General features: G+C 42.5%; 1 protein-coding gene across 3 annotated transcripts; it reads right to left on the reverse strand.

Annotated features, from left to right (window-relative positions):
* Positions 1-89: 89 nt before the first annotated feature.
* CYBC1 (cytochrome b-245 chaperone 1) lies at positions 90-8,939 on the reverse strand. 3 transcript variants are annotated; one of them, XM_035104598.3, is made up of 7 exons: positions 8,912-8,939; positions 7,558-7,694; positions 6,264-6,305; positions 5,175-5,248; positions 4,640-4,736; positions 3,681-3,825; positions 90-1,816 (listed from the first exon to the last, which is right to left on the reverse strand). In XM_035104598.3, the coding sequence occupies exons 2-7, from the start codon at positions 7,640-7,642 to the stop codon at positions 1,627-1,629; spliced, it is 633 nt and encodes a 210-aa protein (XP_034960489.1). In that variant the 5' UTR covers positions 7,643-7,694; positions 8,912-8,939; the 3' UTR covers positions 90-1,626. The 3 variants fall into 3 exon arrangements, with proteins under 3 accessions (XP_034960489.1, XP_088517752.1, XP_034960490.1); XM_088661626.1 differs by having other exon boundaries at positions 8,878-8,939; XM_035104599.3 differs by having other exon boundaries at positions 8,092-8,939.
* Positions 8,940-13,543: the final 4,604 nt, after the last annotated feature.

The following is a 13,543-nucleotide window of genomic DNA, read 5'->3' on the forward strand; positions in this document are numbered from 1 at the left end:
CTTAATAGTGAAACATGACCTCATTATAACCTGATTTAAATTAAAATTCCTTCTATCTACTGTAATGATAAAATTACAATACAACTGAATATAGCCTCTCAAATTTTATAGAATACTTACAATTACACGTATTATCTTAAGAGTTACAAGTTTCGTGTACTTAAATGATGCATTCTTTTTCACCATTCATTGTGCCCTATTTGAAATGTACAAGTACCTGCGGGAAGCTTTTTTTTTTTAGCTTCTTACAAAATTTGTTAATAGTACTTTTAAAAACCAAATATACATACTTGTATACATGTTATAGTTAAAAGGAAACATAAAAGAAGAAAGTTCCATAAGAATCAAGGATCCGATAAGAAATATTAACACTGGATATCCAAACAGTACAGGGACCTTTACAAAAAATTGTATAAAGGCTGAAACGCCACTTTATAAAACATTTTTACTGTTGCAATTGACACCTGAAGAATACTTAAGAGTAGCAGGAGTGATCAGAAGTAAAATTTCTGCTTGGCAAGCATTTACAATCTTCTACCCTTAGCTGTTCATAAAGTATCGACCATGAATAGGAAAACAAAAGGATACATGTAAATCAAGACATTTAAAAGCTCTTAGAAAATGAGGTATATATTTTTTGAAAAAAACTCAAAACCAAAGGCAGATCAGGGAATCCACAGCCCTCTGAATGTTCCTGGACTCCTAGCTCCTAACAACCCCAGCAAGCATGGCCTTGCTGGCAAAGGTTCATTGGACCTGGAGTCCTGGAAGATTCAGAGGGGCACAGAATCCACCCTGACATAGATCTTAATACTTTTTTATAATAAAAAAATAAAACTTACTGGCTAAATCACTTTGAAATTTCCCATCTTCCTTTTTTTTTTAAAGTAACATCTTGAAAGGTTGGACTCGTACCTACAGCCCCAACATGCAAAAATATCTTCCACTGTTGTGTGGGTTTTTTAAATAAAAAAATCCATAGTTCGTATATCTATTACTACACTGGAAATTTCCTTTGAAGAATAGAATATAAAAAAAAAAAATTAAATGTTGACACGTAGAAACCATACTTCTACAGCAGTAATAGAAAGTTCATCTGCTGTCACCAAACTCATGGCAAAATATAAAAATGAAGATACTAGTCTCTCACCAATGAGCTAACAAGTCTTCTGAAGGCAACATAAAGGTCTGGGTTCGGGAGGTCATCTAAACCATGGTTTAAATTATCAGGAACTAACTGCGGCGTGCCTTGGGCTCCCCTTGTCCCTCTTCTCCTTCACAACACAAGAGGAGAGCAAAAGCTTACACTTAAAACCACAGGTCAACATTATTTATGAACAGTGCTTTGTTCTTAAAAAAAATAAAAAAACAATCCGGCTCAAACCATAGTTTCAGAACAAGTCACAATCCCCAATGTAATACAAAACTTTGGTTTGTTCCAACATGGAAACAAAAGCTTTCACTCCTCTCTCGCACACAGAGGTAAAGTGGAAGTGCTCAAATTCAAGGCTGTCCTAGGTGATCATCTAAACCAGGCCAATAGCTTTGCTCAGTTTTGTTTCTCTAAAACCACATTTAAGGAAATTCTTATAAAAGATTCACTTCACTGGGGATGAAAGGAAGGCTTTAAAAATCAGGTTCGTCTGGTCCCTCTAAACAGCTGCTACCGTAGATTTCTGGGAAGGATACCTCTTCATCACTGACATCTGTTTCACTGCTGTTCTCAATATACTTGTTTGGTGGAATATACTTGTTTGGTGGAACTTTGTTCAGCTCCAGAAAGCCAGTAATGAGCTTGGCCACAGCTTCTACATCACTGTTGAAAAGACACAAGCAAGAGTTAGCAATTCATGTGCCCACTTGAGGTGGTCACAAAAGTGCACAAAATATACAAAATATCACCGGTTGGTGGAGGCAGCAAAAATAAAAGTACTCCTTAAGTATCCCTTCCACTCAGGGCCGACCACAGAGCAGCAGAGATGCTGGGCCCAGGGCAATTCACACTGTGTTCCCCATTAGCTTCATTACTCCCCTGGAGATGATGGCGGTGGTCCTGATGGTTTTTATTAAGCTCTCAGACTGGGGTGGGTACTCAAAATATGCAAGGCTTTTGTCTTCTAATCACATAGTGCAGGCATCCCCAAACCTCGGCCCTCTAGATGTTTTGGACTACAATTCCCATCTTCCCCGACCACTGGTCCTGGGCCGCAGTTTGGGGATGCCTGACATAGTGGCTGCATGCCGCGAAGACAGGAGCATGCCTTGTTCCCCCCCACACACCTGCTTCACTCCTCCCTTCACACAAGCAACCAAACAAGCCGGGAAGTCTCAGTTAGTTTCCCTGTTATGTTTGAACCAGCAAATTATGATTAATGGCTTTCAAACAAGCCAGTATATTAAGCCAACATTAAGACATGGCTTCTTATCCTGTCTTGTTTGGAAGCCATAAGCATGCTTTCCTAGTTTGGATGTTATAGTCACCCTGCCTCATTTCTTAGCTCATACTAAGAGAGCAGTGAAGGAGCTCTCCGAGGGTGTACAAGGTTTAAAAGGTGTTTAATATGTATGGTGCTCTCAATGGAAGCTAATTATGTGGCTCCATAGCTCTTAAAATGATAACTTCTATTCAGAGAGAATCTTGTCCTTGTAGTTGTATACAAAGTTCAGTAACAAGACAACATAATAAACATCCAAATTATTTTTGATGTTAGAAGATTTAGGACAGAAGGAAATACTTGTTCAAACAGCACACAGTTGAACTATGGAATTCACTACCTAGATGGCTTTAAAATGGATTCGGACAAATTCAAGAAGGATAAAGCTATCAAGGGCTATTGCAGGCTTCCTATCACTGGGCCTGATTCAGCAGGACTCTTTAAGTTTTCTTTTTTAAACTCAGATTTTGAAGAACTGTCTCAATTTATGTTTTTACATGTCAACTTCAGTGTTATCCGCACCTAGGGTTCATAGTGCCAGAACAATATGCATGCAACATGTTCATCAGCTGCAGTTTAGATTAGAATGTACTACAATCATGAAAATATACCCCAGCTTGTTAAATACCAACCAAAATATACAATTTAGTAGCTTTGTGGCGTATTTCCACCATGAGCAATTGGTGCAGAAGAAGTTGCCTGCCCCAGCTTCAACTGAAGCCATCATACACAACTCAAGAAAAGGTAAAAGTAAAGGACCCCTGGACAGTTAAGTTCAGTCGAGGTGACTATGGGGTGCGGTGTGCATCTCACTTTCAGGCCACAGACAGCTTTTGTCCACAGACAGCTTTCCAGGTCATATGGCAAGCATGGCTAAACCACTTCCAACACAACAGAACACTGTGACAGAAGCCAGAGCACACAGAAATGCCGTTTATCTTCCTGCTGCAGTGGTACCTATTTATCTACTTGCACTGGCGTGCTTTCGAACTGCTAGGTTGGCAGCAGCTGGGACAGAGCAACGGGAGCTCACCCCGCCATGGGTATTCGAACCGCCAACCTTCTGATCGGCAAGCCCAAAAGGCTCGGTGGTTTAGACCACAGCACCACCCACATCCCACAACTCAAGAACTGTAAGTGGCACAAGGTCAACTAGATTATTGAAAGTCATATTGTCTGCCTAAGGTTCAGTGATGCTTCCTCACAAATCCTGAAGAATCACAGAAGAGAAAATTCATACTGTACCTTCTGCAGCCCATCACTGCACTCTGTGTCAAAGGGTGTGAAAACCCAGTGACAAATCTCAGGACAACTAGGTAGCCCTTCCCAAAGTAGCGTACTTTCTCCTCTTCCACATTCACAGCCCGAATTTCATTCAATGGAACCACCACTATTTGACAAAGGATCAGATTATTGTTAGCACTGTGATTCCAAGCAACACTTGCTGTGTTTTTGAAACATTACACTCCCATATCCTACACTTAGTAAAAAAACAGTCCAGCCTTCCTTTCATGCTGCTGACAACTGCCTATAATTATTTTAAGGACCAACAGAACTAAATGAAAATGCAACTGAGGCAATGGTAAGTTAGGTTTTCCAAATCCTTCACCAGTAATTAGTGGCACAGAATGTTTTTTTCTGACAACCTCAGTCTCAACATCCATTAAAAACAATAAACCCAATGTTTAACCCTTATGGCAGTCAAAATTGTTTGTTTAGAATAATATATATATAAACCATTAATTAAAAAAACCCTCTACACAATGTGCATAAAACAATATAAAACACTCACCAGTGATACAAAGTTAAAAGCAGCAAATATTAAAAACAAGTGTGTAAAACTCAATTATTAATCTGGATAGACTCGCTGAAATATTTTTATCACGAGTCTAAAATGATCTAGTCAGGGTGCCTGCCTAACATTAATAGGCTGTTCTAAAGCATATGTATGTGCTGTGACACTGAAAGATTGACTCCACGACGATGTCTTGAAAGGGTTGTGCTTGAGAAACTGAACGAAACACTGAGCTTAGATTCCCAACATCCTGGTGCTGTCTTCTTTATTGTCCAGGATAAACTCTTCACCCTTCCCCATAACTAACAGGTTTTCTTTAGTACAGTGTACACACAGTCCTGGACTCGAGACAGTATATATTTGGTTGCTGCACAACAAATGTGTCATACTGCTACATTTGTGGCTTTACCTTGTTCGTGACCTGCCCTTGACAGGGTCAGCAGCTTCTTGTAAAGGTTGAATGTCTTTAGGAAAACTTTTCCCGAATTCTTTTGAAATATAGCTTCCTATGCAGGGGAAAGAAAAAAAACCAACCACCATATCACAGCATAGAATCAACTGTGGGAGTGTGGGAAAATAATTGCTTTTTCGAAAGGCAAAGATAAGGGCTAAGGGTAAGTACCCCACGTCAATTATTGTAGCAGTTATGTAAATATATAATAACAGAGGATCATTGCTGTCTCATTATTGGATTACACCAAATAAGCTTGTTCCCAGGTCCTTCTCCCAAAGTGAAACCTACCAAATCTCACAGTTTTCACAGGAAGTCTTAAGATGCTTTTGCTTTCTCTCACTGCATATACTCTGGTAGATTAACTGAGAACTCGCTTTGGCCCTTCTCCGAGATACTGACAAGCAACATTAACAAAGCAGTTTGGACAAAGCAATCTGAGCAAGCATTTGGCTAAGGCAACCAAGGCTCCTATTCCTAGCACACTGCTTACCTCCCACTCCTCCAGATTTTGCACAGCTACGAAGAGACAGCCAGCAAGATAAAAGAGTTTCCATCCCAAGCTGTCTGAACAGAAAATATTTCAAATTAGTTGCAAACATCTAAACCACACCCACCCTTAGAACTAGTATCTTATTTCAACAATCCTTCTGAATTGAGATCTTTATCTCAGCTGGTACCTGTATTGAATATGCATGTGCTATTGTTTTAAACTACAGTCCACTCGACTTCCAAAACGTTGTAAACCAAAGTGCGGAAACCAACTGTTCCTGCAGCCAGTCGGAAGCCACGGAAGCCCCATCAGACGTTCGGCTTCCCAAAAAACGTTCAAAACGTTCACTCACTTCCAGGTTTCTATCATTCAGGAGCCAAAACATACGAGTGCCAATGCATTTGACAACCAAGGTACGACTGTATATCATTGTTTTTAATTGTTGTATATATGCAATTGTTCTAACTGTTGTTGTATATATATTTGTACACATATTTTTACTATTTTGTAAATTGCTTTGTGACACCTCCATAGGAACAGACTCATAAAGGAAACTCAAGAATAGTAAAACCAAACACATTTTGTAAACTGAAGAAGTCACCCGTTTGGTAATGAAGCAATTATTTCAGTACGTTACACACACTGTGCCACGGAGAGGCATTCAGCTTTCTGTCAGCTACAGCTTTGCAGCAAATGCAGATATCCTCCTTTTAAGCCAGATCCTATTTTTACAGGCTTTTGAAACCTTAATGTTGGGTGCTCTGAAGCAAGGTGAGAAGAGACAGAGCCTTTTTCAGGTGTGATCCATTCCTGCCCCCTCCCGCCCCTCCACAACAGAAGACCCTCCCTATGAGGCTCACCCAGCACTGAAGTAGATGTCCTTTCAGCCCCAGGTAAAAACTTTATTTAACCAACTTTATTTTCCAATATGACATCTAAACTGTTCTTTTAACTACGATTATTTTTATTAGCTACTGCTGGGTTTAATCACGTTGCTTGGGTTTTTACTGTTCAGCTGTTTTCATTGTTTTCCTCAGTTAATTAAGTAAGATCCAACCATAAGCTTCTAGCAAAATTATTAAGCCTTACCTTCACTATAGTAAGCAGCAGCCAGACCTACAGAGGAGATCCCTAGAAAGAGAAAGGAGATATATGAATTTAGAATTTACTTTCAGCTACTTAAATATTCTTAGTACTTTGCTCTTAGAAAAACAAGTTTTATGCATGTGCTGACAGGCCTTTTAAATTTCAGTGTTTTTTTTGTTAATAATAATAATAATAAATTTGAGTTAACTATTCCACTGAATGCTATAACAATGATCCATTTAGGCAAGTGAGAATAAAATATTTCTTAAAATCCAAATAAGGAGCCAGATATCAAATTACCGGTAGGCCAGTTGTGTGACATCACTAATGACTCTAAGTCTGTTATATCATCATGAAAGTTTCAGAATGCCTTCAGAGTTTTTCCAGTTGTGTATTTCAACTTGTTGTATGTCTGATCAGCCTGTGGTCTTTTGGAAGACCATTGCAATCTGTCTTCATTGAGCTTAGAGGACTTTCTCAAAGATTATAATGTGTAACATGGAAAGTGTGATGCAAATAGCAAATCAAATGTGTTCATCTGCAACAACTGCATTATCTTGCTGGCTATTGAGGGTTTCCAGAATCAATTGCAATTACTGTTGGTGGAAGTGGAGCAGAAAAATATTGTTGGGGGGGGAGGGAATTGGGTTGTATTCAAGTGACGTTTCTTCAGGGTAGACCCAGTGGAATCCAAGGGCCCAAGATAGCCATGGTCATTAATTTTCATTGGTTCTACTCTGAATAAAGCTTGGATGGATACAACCTTAGGTTACTGAGCCTGGGATCCCCTTTACATTATGGAATATTGGCCTGCAACCATCGATATGTAAAATCTAAACCCACCTGTCCAAGTTCCTGCCCATCAGATGAAATCCAAGCCTCCCTCTCTATATTCACTACGGATTTCCCTGACCCAAGGGGCCATAAAGACAGAAGTAAAATGTCCTCTCCAGCAGTAGTGGCCAGTGCAGCGGCGAAGTAGGGGCACTGCTATTCTCCCGGCTTCCAAACACATCACATCACAAGTGCTTACTGTCCTAACTAGTAATGGTTGGTGGCGAATTGGCTTCACCATGCTGCAGCACACTGTGCCTAGTTCCTGACACCTCCCCCTTCAGTAAGTACCCGCAACACACTTTGTTTGGAAGCCAGGAGGGCAGCAATGTCCCACCTATGTCACCACACCGGAAACTATTGCTGTCCAGCAAGCTTTTAATTTGGATTTGTTTTTGTACACATTTGTTTTAAATCATTTTTAAAAATGGAAGCATCAACCTATACAAAACTGAAGACTTACCTACAAGGAGAGACCAAGATCTGATACCAGGTGATCTCGTCAAATGAAGAACAGAGTTTGAGTGGTCTTCAACCAACATATACATCTTGAGAAGTGGGGGCAAATCTGCAGAGCTCCTGAATACTCACAGAAGCCGCCTACAGAATGACAGGGAATAAAATGACAGGGAATAAAAGACTCTGTTTACAGACCCTTGCCATATCTATCTTGCCCTTCATACTTTGAGGCATACCTCAGTCCCACGTTAAATTTATGTGGTGTTTTATTATCAAGCGCAGAAATTCTGAGAAAAGTACAAAGCCATACACCTAGTAATAGGCCAATCAAATTTGTCTACTTTAAAGCAGAATGTGCACTCCCAACATCTGAATATGTGAAGTCTGTGGTAGCTTTTTCACTCATATGCTTTAACTTTAACAAACAGAATCTACATTCAATTTTCCAACTTTTAAAACCGAAGTTTAAACTTTTGTTTTATACCTATCTCAATATCCAAGCCCTAAGAAAGCCGAACAAGTGAATAGTTATTCTTACATGTGGAGTTAGGAGCAGGTCTACCACACACTAGTTTGCCAGGTCTATATTCAGAGAACACTACGGCATGTACTGTAATATCACCAACGAAGTGGGTGGGTGGGTAAAGGAAGCAACTAGTCATCCATCTTTACCATCTATAATACCCCCAAAACAAAAACACATCCACCAGAACCAATGGAAGATCACACTGTGGCAAAAACAGGAAATGTACGGCAATATTATAAAACAGAGGCAAATTGCGACTTGGCAGCCACACCTTCTACTTTTAACACAAGCAAGAGTCAAGAAAGAGAGTTTTCCAGTTTCGTCAACTTCATTAAATGCAAAAGCACTTTGTGATTTTTTATTTATTTATTTTACAAAAACCCACCCCACCAAAGCACCTAAGAGATCTAAAATTTACTTTCTGCCTTGTGCACAATTGCATCGCTGCGAGTATCACTACTGAGCAGCGCGCACATGATTTCAAAAGTGGAAGGGACAAAAAGCGAAGTGTGCGTAGACATTTTCCCCCTCCATTGACCATTTTGTGTGTGTGTGTGTGCTATGCAGTCAGAAAACAGTTCTGGGAACTGGACCGCACCAGGTATCCCTCTGCCCAGCCTCCTTCTCCTATGCAGGAGGAGACGCCCCCCTCTCTCTCCCCGTTAACAAGCCCGTTTGCGGTCTCCGCTCCTGCCCTCCCGGCCCCCATCTCGCCCTCTCGCTCCCACTAACTGCCACCCCCTTTCAATCTTCGGCCCTCTCCTTTTCCGCCCCCCGCCCCACTCCCGATGCTCCCACCGCGCAGCCGCCTCCACCCTCCTCTCTGGCTCACCTAAGTCGTCGCTTCCCAATTTCTTCTCGGGCGGGAAACGCTCCAGAACCATAGACGTAAACCAGAGAGTCCTACACAGTCGACCATAGAGAGGGCAAGGAAAGAGAGAGAAAGAGCGTATCCCTTGAACACCATAGATCTATATCTATAGAAAGCTCTCACGGAGGAGAATCTTCCTCTTTTTAGGGTAGATATGCGATTGTTTCGAAGCACCGCAATGAAAAGCAGCCTGTGCCCCCCCAACCTCACTGTTGTTGCATATGAGGTTTTTGCATTGGCTCCTATGTCTCCTTGTCCCACACGAGAACCCTCCCAAGAGAAAACTACGGAGGCGGCTCTGAGATAGCTCCTTGCTCGTCTTGAGGAGTCGTTTCCCCCTTGAATCCTCGTGGGTTAGTCCAATTGAAGTTGGGCATAAATACAGTATTAAAAAATCATCATCATCCGGTAGTTTCCGTACTGAAGGGTTTTTGTTTCAATTAAATTTGAATTCTCAGACTGACAGAACAAAGTACATAATTACCTTATAGCATGCATTTCCAGGAGGCAATATGAAGAAAAATACTCAAGCAGCACACTTGAGTTCAAACCATTGCATGGAATAAGAGGCATCAATTTATAAAATCAGCCAAGGCATAATGCTTTTATCCTTTTATTTAGGGGATTTCTAACATCAAGTACTGGAAACCAGAAATGCGCAGTGGTTCACCCCATTCTGTAATCATGTAGTATTATAGCCCTTTCCAGAGAGAGAATAATGAGTCAAACATAGGTAACAGTAAGGGGGGATCTAAGCTAGATTTCAAAACTTTACTACAGTAAAGCAAATTGTGTCATGATCCGCAAATTACAAATTCACAGGGATAGCTAGGCAGGCAAGCTACTAAAGTTGTTCAGGCTGCCATGGATCTTACTTGGCCTCCTAAAGCGGATACTTACTTGCCACAGGTCAACAGACAAGTCTAGCCCCTTACAGGGATGCTGTACTAATTACTGCAGGAATACAATGGAAGTGTTTTAATTTCATTTGCATGCCTGAGATAAGCCAGCATTATCATCCTTGTATTCCAATAGCCTTCCCTCATTTAACACTGTTGCTGTACAATTTGGAAACCAGTTAACCCATCATCTGTTCCCCCAGCATGCGCTAAGGCTGAACAGAGAGTGCCTTGCACCCGACAAGGTTAATGACTGTGGTGAAATTTGAACCAGGGTCTTATCATACCGCTCATTAGTTATACTCTTGGCAGTAAACTTCAACAGCTTGGTCCAGATTATCTTAAGGAGCATCTTTCCTCCATAGCAGAGGGTGAAGTGGGCTGCTTCTGATAACACTTGATGGGGGAAGAGATGAAGGCTTCTAAATGGTGCAGCAACAGTTTTAAAAGTGTTGCCTTGTAGCAAGTGAGGGCACTGAAATCCATTTCAGGTAGTAAAGTTCCTTGGACTGGCATTGCTTTTCCATTTACACCCTCCTACCCATTAAGGTCTGCTGTCTTGAGACCAAAATTAAGTAGTGCTGTCTTGAGACCAAAATTGTTCCTTTAAAGCACGGGTGTCAAACACAAGGCCCGGGGGCCTAATCCGGCCCGCCAGACCTCGTCATGTGGCCCGCATAGCCGCCGCCGACAATAGCCGCTGACAGTAGTTCTGGAGCCTGCGATTGGCCGAGGGTCAAAACCGGGGGCAGGGCTGCAGGCGGAGGCCGGGGCGCTGGAGCCGCGCTGATGGCCTTGGCCAGGGAATTTCAATTTCGAATGAGGCTGAGGGAGGCGGTGGCACAGCGGCCAGACGGGGAAGTGAGATGCAGGAGGAGGAGGAGGAAGCCCGCCGAGGAGGTAGGAAAGCCCTACAGGCGCCGCCGGCAAAGTTGGTGCCGGGAGGTGGGCGAGCGAGCGGGCGAAAGGGATGCGGAGTGAGCCTGAGGGGGAAGTAGGCGAAGCGCAACAGTCGCTCTTTTGATGGAGCCGGGTTTCTCTTCCCTCTTCCCCCATTTTCTCCTCATAGACACTCGGGAGGGTGCCTGGCTTTTGCTCTGCCCCCCACCCCCGGGCCGCCCTTTGGCTTCTCAGTTCCGGCGGAGCTGCTCCCCGGGGGGCGGCCGGGAGGGAGGCGGTGACAACGGCACAGGTTCCTGCTCTTCCCGCTCTGCCGCCGCCTCCTCTCAGCCCCTCGTGATGTAGGGCTCCAGATGGAGTCGCCTCGCGGTTTGAGTAGGTGGGAGGGGATTTTTTTGGGGGGGAGGTTTTCAAGCCTCCTCTGCCTGCAGTCCCGGTAGGGAGAGGCGGCGGCGAAGATGACAACAGCGCGGGTGGGGGGAAGAGCAGCTCTGAGGCGAAGATGCACGTCTGCTGGGGCTGCCGCCGCCTTCCTCCTCGGGAAATCCGCTGCCCTCCCTCAGCGCGAGGGGAAGGGACTCTGGCGCTGAGGAGGGAGGATGCAAAAGCAAAGCAGGGAGTTGGCGCTGCACCGCATGTTGCTGCCCCTCTCCAAAGCACGGGGTGGGTTGCAGCGTGTGGCATCCTGCCTAGCGGGGTTTGGGTGTGCGCAGGGCGGGAGAGGGAAGCCCTCTTTCCATCTGCAGGTTTTTAATCCCAGCAGTGGCTTTCTCCTTCCTGCTGAAGGTTTAGTTGAGCCCCCCCCCCCCCGGAAGCTGTCGATCCCCACCTTTTGCTCAAATTTCCCTCGTTTACATCCCCTCCCACACACGCGCCATGACGCAGGAATGTGATCCGCGTGGGGGCGGGAATGAGCTTACATTATTGCAAAAAACAGTAATAATTGAATGCAGTGACAATAATTTATGATAATAAAGAGTGGACACATAGTCCTACAGACACAACCGGCCCTTTGAGGGTGACCAAACTGCTGATGCGGCCCCCGATGAATTTGAGTTTGACACCCCTGCTTTAAAGTAAACATTCATTGCCTTTAAAGCGGATGCTCCTTTCCGCAATCTGCATGCAATCTAGGAATGGCAGGGCTGGCTGGTGCTGCCTGGGCCCAACATTCTACAGGCCACAGCCACACATTCCTTACAGAAAGAAGTATATGTACAATGGAAACATTGGCATGTGACAAACCAGACTGTTATGCAGCATGCCATAAGGCAGCCAGAGAACATGTGAGTCCAAGGTGCACCTGCCTATAAGTGCCTGTTGAGCAAAGGTTACATTTAACAACACTCCCAACCCATTTAAACAAGTGAACCAGGAGACATCAGGAAAGAAAGAAAGAAAGAAAGAAAGAAAGAAAGAAAGAAAGAAAGAAAGAAAGAAAGAAAGAAAGAAAGAAAGAAAGAAAGATCACCAACAAATCTAACTTGGAGAAAGTGATTCCCCCCCCCAGCATTTCTTAAATTCGATCACAACTACTCTAATGGAGAGCTTGATGCAAAAATGAACTTTATATAGCATCTCAGAAGGGCTTCTTCACATACAGCTGATTAGAACATAAGAGGGTTGTTATAACATTGTACTGTACAGGGTTTCACCAGCTCATCTAATAGCTCTACAATTATGCACAATGAACAAGCAATTCCACTTTAATTTCCCTAAGTGTCCCTATTGATGAGACAGAAATAATAAACATTCCTATTTTTGATGTTTTATATCAGCCTCAACTTAACCTCTCCATGTCAGAGCAGCTCAAGGTTGTTCAGAAGCTATTGATCTGGGGTTGCTATCCTACCTAAGCCAACAACTCTTGTTTACACTTGGAAATCCAGGATGTTTTAGCTACTCTCCCTTGTCCAGCTCCTCTGCACTCCTTGGATGGTTGTGTTCTTGCAGAAAATTCCTCAATCCCTATACTGTATAATATTTTATAGGATACCTCAAGAGATAGTTACCTTCCTTACTTTCAACTTACTTGAGCCTCTGATTAAATTATTACCCATGTAATAAAGTACAACATGCTCTAGATGAAAAGGTTATCTCAGGGTCACTGGTCATATAACCAAAGGAAATGAAGTCCTGGAAGGCAAGTAAAGAAATGCAAAACATCTCTGTGTATATGTGGGATGGCAAATGCCCATTAACACCTACTGATCACATTATGAATTTAAAACATGAAATCTCAAAACAGTAGTTCTCAATAGGTTTACCGAAAACGATGTTTTGACTCAATGCTATGAAGAACAAATGTGCACACTTACATTTTATTTATTTATTTATTTATCAAGATTTATCTACCGCTTGTTTGTAAAAATGAAACAAAATACCTCCAGACAGTTTACAAAAGTTGTATCATTACTGACAAACAAAATCCAAAGTCAAATTTTCAATCTGCTTTCCTATCAGTCTTGTCTTGTCTTGTTTTGTTTTGTTTTACTTTACTTTACTTTATTTTATTTTATCAAATACAGTACTCATGAACCCAATTCCAAGGAACACAGAAGTTCCTCTGCCCAGTTCTGTGTTGGGAAACAGCATTAAGCAAGGGCAGGATGACAATTAAATGATGCATAGGTGGATTTTTCTAATGGCATCAATCTTCCTGATTCATTAAATTCATTAAATTTCAACTACACATGTAAAGATGAGGATCAGCAGAACTTGGTTTAGGCTGCTGTTTTACCACTTCTAAGTACTGTTGTTTGCATGTTTCAACTGTATTTTGATTCTTTGAAGG

This window comes from Zootoca vivipara, chromosome 2 (genome assembly GCF_965207765.1).
Source record: "Zootoca vivipara chromosome 2, rZooViv2.hap1.1, whole genome shotgun sequence".
Lineage (NCBI taxonomy): Eukaryota > Metazoa > Chordata > Lepidosauria > Squamata > Lacertidae > Zootoca > Zootoca vivipara.